General features: G+C 38.9%; 1 protein-coding gene across 11 annotated transcripts in view; it reads right to left on the bottom strand.

Annotated features, from left to right (window-relative positions):
* The window catches only part of Afdn (afadin, adherens junction formation factor), a 132,467-nt gene that overhangs the window by 40,513 nt on the left and 85,954 nt on the right, over positions 1 to 6,000 (bottom strand). For all 11 annotated transcript variants that reach the window (XR_003842696.1, XM_021221766.1, XM_021221765.2 and 8 more), the window contains 2 exons: positions 2,602 to 2,705; positions 799 to 885 (listed from right to left, as the gene is read on the bottom strand). Coding sequence is in view for 10 of the 11 variants with exons in the window: in XM_021221766.1 (XP_021077425.1) it covers positions 799 to 885; positions 2,602 to 2,705 (191 nt within the window). In the remaining variant the exon portion in view is untranslated. The remainder of the gene's footprint in view (positions 1 to 798; positions 886 to 2,601; positions 2,706 to 6,000) is intronic.

Below are 6,000 nucleotides of genomic sequence, written 5' to 3'. Positions count from 1 at the left end.
GGGGGGGGGGTAGGGAACTTTCGGGATAGCATTTGTAATGTAAATAAAGAAAATAATAATAAAAAAAAGAAATGTAAATGAAGAAAACATCTAATAAAATAATTAAAAGGAAAAAAAGAAATGTAAATGAAGAAACTATCTAATAAAAAATTGAAAAAAAAAAAGAAAGAAAGAAAGTATAGAGGAGAATATTTGAGGAAGAGAACCAGTCAGAGTAGGGTGAAGACACGAGGAAACAGTAATGGAGAGGGGAATGCCGAGAACCACATGCAAAAACATTTGTTCTACTGAAAGTATATGACTATGATTGTGTAAGTTTTTGTTAAAAAACTTCTAGTCATACTACTAATTTCTTTTAACTGACTGAAAGAAAGAAAATCTTTCTTTAGTAGACTAGTAGATGAAGGGACTTATATGCCAAGAGAACAAGGAAGGTGAGGAAGCTGTCAATGCCTTCAATGGATACACAGCTGAATTTAAGCTCCAATCCATCCTCCAGTGGAAATTGCCTTGAGATTGGAATGGTTGTGTTATTAGGTCCCCGTGATGTCACACACGGGGTTGAAAAGTGCTGTTACCCAATATTATAAAGTGACAGATGCAATCGTTTCTCTTGTTCCCATATTTGCTTTTCTCACTGTGGCTACCAAGTCTTGACCATGACTTTACACTCCTTCCTCTGAGACTATCTATCTATCCCACCTCAAGGTACTATTTACTCTATCCAGACTCTCACACAGAGATCATCCTTCAATGGTCACAGATGGAAAAGATGCTCCTGCGCTCCTTTAGTCCTACCTTGGCTGCAACAATGCTGAGGCCCATTCCATTCTGCTTCTTCAGAGTCACAGTGATTATCTCAGGCTCCTTCCTCAGAGGCTGGGCCTAAGATGACAGAAGAGGCTTACTTTATGACTAACACGAACTGCTTTTACATGATTGGAAAGGAAGCTATTTGTTATAACTGAGAACGGGAAAGGGCATAAAGGGTCCACTATCTTAGGTACTTTTCTTTTTTAAAAGATTTATTTATTTTATTTATATGAGTATTCTGTAGCTGTCTTCAGACACACCAGAGGAGGGCATCAGATCCCATTACACATGCTTGTGAACCGCTGAGCCATCTCTCCAGTCACACAGGTTCTTTTCATTTGGTAAACAAAATACTGAACCATTTGATTATAGTCTAGAAGGTGAGTCTTAGTTACAAATGCCATTTAAATATTAAGTATTTAATATATGAAACAAAATTAAACTTCTCTTACTATCAGGTTAGAAAACAAACATAAAAATAAAATCCAATTTTTATCTTTATGATCTTTTAAAATAAACGGTTAAACTTTTGTTTTGTTCTCCACTGAAAAAAGTTTAGAATTATTGCATACTGTCTGGGAAGATAGCAGAAAATGGCTGTAACAGAAATGAACTAATCTTTGTCTCTTGGGAAATGTAGAGTCATTTTATTTAAAATGATGACCATAAAAGAACTATAGGATGTATTACAAGTATTCCCAGTACTCTGCCAAGAAATGCACCCTGAGCTGGGCACTGTACGAAGAGACTGAGTGCAGTGTAGCCACAGAGACACAACCAAAGAAAGCTTGTTGGTGGGCTTTTTTTTTTTTTTTTTTAAGGAAAACATTAAAGTCATATTACACTCATGCCAAACTTCAACCCAAAATGTAAACAGTTAAAAAGCAAAATGAACAGAGTGCTGATGAAAACATAACTCTTAAGATATATATTACAGAAGGTGGTATTTAAACAAAGGCAAGTGAAGATATAGCCCATGAAGGACTGGGAGTCATGCGACAGCAAGACTGTTGGTTTATATAAACCAACACTTGAAATCTATCTCAATGAGCAACCAATGAGTCCAAGAAGTGCTTATCTTCCTGTTAAGATCTGGTCATCAGCTACTGTTGTTGTTACTGTGAATCTGACCAAAAATAAACATAGGAAGTCAAGAAAAAGGAATGGTCACTGTTAGTTCTGAGCCATACATTTGGTGTAACATCATCTATTGATTCAACTTTAGGACACAGCTCTGATGCATGTTCAAATTTAAAGCATGCAAGAAGTCATAATTACTACTCTGAATTTAATATGTAAAAAAAGTATCCATTTTGAAACTCTGTATTTGAAGCAAAGTATAATTTTTCTTAAGATAGATGAAACTCCTTACTATCTCAAAATAGTGAGTTATGATACACATTTAAGATAAGGCAGAAATGAGTAGAAAAGAAGAAATTACTAAAACATAGTTTTCTAATAATAGCTTTCAAAGTTACTACACTGTATGTTTCAAATGTGTGTGTGTGCGCGCACATGTGCGCACGCAGGCTGCCCTAGCTGTGAGCATAAGCACTCTTTACGTCTAAAGAACCATTATCATAACATAACCGCACAGGCCTGGTTATCGGAGCCAGCATATGTACTTTGACAAATCAAGGCTTTAAAATGTTTGAATCTATGACATAAGAAAAACATTTTAAATGTCCATCATAACATTCAGTGTAAGCAGAGGTTTAATTATATCTCACATCTTCAACTCATTAGAAACATTTGATGCTCTAATCCATCCAAACCTCAAATACTTGCCAATTCTGTGTTCTCACGCATAAGGTGACTTTCATAATCTGCTCCTTCAAAATATATTGTCCAGGTGCCCGGTGAGCGTGTGTGAGGAACCAACCTACAAAATCCTAAAAAGAAAATAGTAATTAGAAAATGGGCGAGGCATACCTAACCCAAACAGTCTTCAACAAGGAAAACAAGGCAGAGGATTGCTTTATATTAAGAACCAGGGTGGGTATTTTGTGATAAGGTCTTATTATGAATCTGATTGTATGGAACCATGCTTCTGCCTCAGCTTCTCAACTGCTGGGATTTACAGGATGTGACACCACATTCATCTGAAGGTTTAATACCTTAGTGAGCACTCATTTTCACATTCTATACCTTTATTCCCTCTGAAAAACTGTTTAAAACCATGTACCTGTTTGATCATCAGGATTTAAGCAACAATAATAAAAAGGTGCTGGGTTTCCTCTGCTGTGCACACCAAAGAACTATTTTTCTTTTACTATGAAAATTAGTGAGCTACTCTGTAACTACATTATTGCAGAACTATACATTCCACCCTAAAGGAAAACTAACAACACACCTAGTTGTTTAGCAAAAGACAAGCACAGAGAACCAGAGAATGGCACAGGTACAGACTACTGGTTTACTATACCATGCTGTAGTAAATTCTCACACTACAGACCATTTAAAATGTACATCCTGGGGTTGGGAGGGTCCATTCTCACAACATTTTGTCCTATTTCTTCTAACTTCATATGTGTTTAAATTACTAACAAATGTTCATATCAGCCCTATTTATAATAGCCAGGAGCTGGAAAGAACCCAGATGTCCTTCAACAGAGGAATGGATACAGAAAATGTGGTACATTTACACAATGGAATACTACTCAGCTATTAAAAACAATGACTTCATGAAATTCTTAGGCAAATGGATGGATCTGGAGGATATCATCCTTAGTGAGGTAACCCAATCACAAAAGAACACACATGGTATGTACTCACTGAGAAGTGGATATTAGCCCAAAAGCTCCAAATAACCAAGATACAATTCACAGACCACATGAAACTCAAGAAGAAGGAAGACCAAAGTGTGGATGCTTCGGTCCTTCTCAGAAGGGGGAACAGAATACTCACGGGAGGGAAAATGGAGACAAAGTGTGGATCCGAGACTTTTCAACTCACAAGTTTTTTAACATGAATTTCTTATATTTTGGTTGTGAGCCTAGCCTTTAAGGGCTGAGCCATCTCTCCAGCCCACAGACCAAAGGAAGCTCAAGAAGAAGGAAAACCAAAGTGCGCATACTTCAGTCCTTCTTAGAAGAGGAACAAAATACCCATAGTTACAGACACTGTGGAGCAGAGACTGAAGGCCTTCCAGAGACTGCCCCACCTGGAGATCCATACTATATACAGTCACCAAATGCAGACATTATTGTGGTTGCCAAGAAGAGCTTGCTGACAGGAGCCTGATACAGTTGTATCCTGAAAGACTCTGCCAGAGCCTGACAAATACAGAGGCAGATGCTTGACTGAGCACAGGGTCCCCAATGGAGGACTGAAGGGGTTTGTAACCCCATAAGAACAACTATATCAACCAGCCAAACACCGCCTCCCCACCCGGCCCCAACCTCCCAGGGACTAGACCACCAACCAAAGAGTACACATGGAGGGACCCATGGTTCCAGCTGTATATGTAGCAGATGGCCTTGTCAAGCATCAATGGGAGGAGAGGCCCCAATGTAAGGGAATGCCAGGGCGGGGAGGTGAACCCTCATAGAAGCAAGGGGAGGGGAGATGGAATAGGGGGTTTCCAGAGGGTAAATTGGGTAACATTTAAAATGTAAATAAAGAAAATATTCATTTTTTAAAAAAAAGAAAGAAAAGAAAAAAAAAAAAAAAAGAGAGTTCTGCTTTGTTGTTTTCTGAGATGGGCTTTAAACAGATTTGTAGCCTAGACTGGCTACAAACTCATGATCCTCCTGCCTTAGTTTTCTGTTATAGCTAAGTGTAGAATATTTTATCTAGAATGTGCAAAGCCCTTAGCTGGACCCCTGATACTCCCACCAAAATATTTATGACACCTTATTGAGGACACACTTAAAGAACTAAGATTCATATTCAAAGCCATGTCACCATCACTTAGTCAAGGTTTATTTTATATTCCTCAGGGTTCTTTTTTGACAAAACCATATCACACAAGGTTTCCAGAATTGTGATTATGCTCCAAGGCTGCGGCCGTCCTGAATAGCCAGTGTGGCTCAAGATGGCACTTCTGTGGACATGACTGATGACTGAGTGCAGCCGCCCTAGGGAGGGTTCCCTGGTCTAGCGCTTTACCACTGTAATATAATGTGGATTGCTGTTATCAGACATGTATTTGTGGGAGAGAAATAAAGAACATTAGTGTAAGCAAAAAAACACGTAATTTCACTTTTAAAAATGTTTCAATCTAGTTTGATATGTGATCAGAACTTGCTTTTCTTCAAGTTTCAAAGAATTATAATTTTAGCTGGGCGGTGGTGGCGCACGCCTTTAATCCCAGCATTTGGGAGGCAGAGGCAGGCAAATTTCTGAGTTCGAGGCCAGCCTGGTCTACAGAGTGAGTTCCAGGACAGCCAGGGCTACAAAGAGAAACCTTGTCTCGAAAAACAAACAAACAAACAAACAAACAAACTTAAAATTCTATTAAAATTTTGAATTTCAACAATGTTTTGTTTTTAAATGTCAGGTTTCCATAACAAGCTCTGCACTATACTGCTGATGGGAACTGATTTGTCATAGCTTGAGGTACTCATCACAACTCAGGCCTTAGTCTGGGCTGGTTTTATAGTCTTTCCCAGAACTGCTTTGTACTGGGGGTGGAGGGGGACTGACAGTACACAGTAGTCCTTTAATCAGCTTACAAGGAAGAGTGTGAAGAATTAACAAACACTGATGTCATAACACTCAGCCTACTTTACACCTTTAAGGGCATCTGTGTGCTAGGCTGCATGAACTATAAACATCAAACATGTACGAAACAATGTATGGATGCCAAGACCAGAATCAAGTATCACAAGGCCTAAGACTACTTATCCAAGAGAGCCTAGGGGAAAGTATGAAGAAAGCTCTTCATCAGGTTAAGCACTCAGTGTTTCCATGCTGGCAAATACCTATGGCACACATGACAAAACTGGCACACTATAAATTATGTCCACTTCCAAAGTCATAACAGACTATAGTCTCCTGGCTTGCTTACTTACAGGATATTAATTAAAGCCTTTCTGAGCACTCAGCATCAAACATGCCTCAGTGAGTACAGGCAGGAATGAGGAAGCCCAGCCAAACCTAAAGTAGCCCAGCACGGGGACACCAGGGTGAGGATACAATAGATGGATTGTGCCTAGCTTAAAGTCCATGACGTCAGCCTGATCT

This window comes from Mus pahari, chromosome 21, assembly GCF_900095145.1.
Source record: "Mus pahari chromosome 21, PAHARI_EIJ_v1.1, whole genome shotgun sequence".
NCBI classification, from domain to species: domain Eukaryota; kingdom Metazoa; phylum Chordata; class Mammalia; order Rodentia; family Muridae; genus Mus; species Mus pahari.
This window is presented reverse-complemented; position numbering and strand designations above follow the sequence as displayed.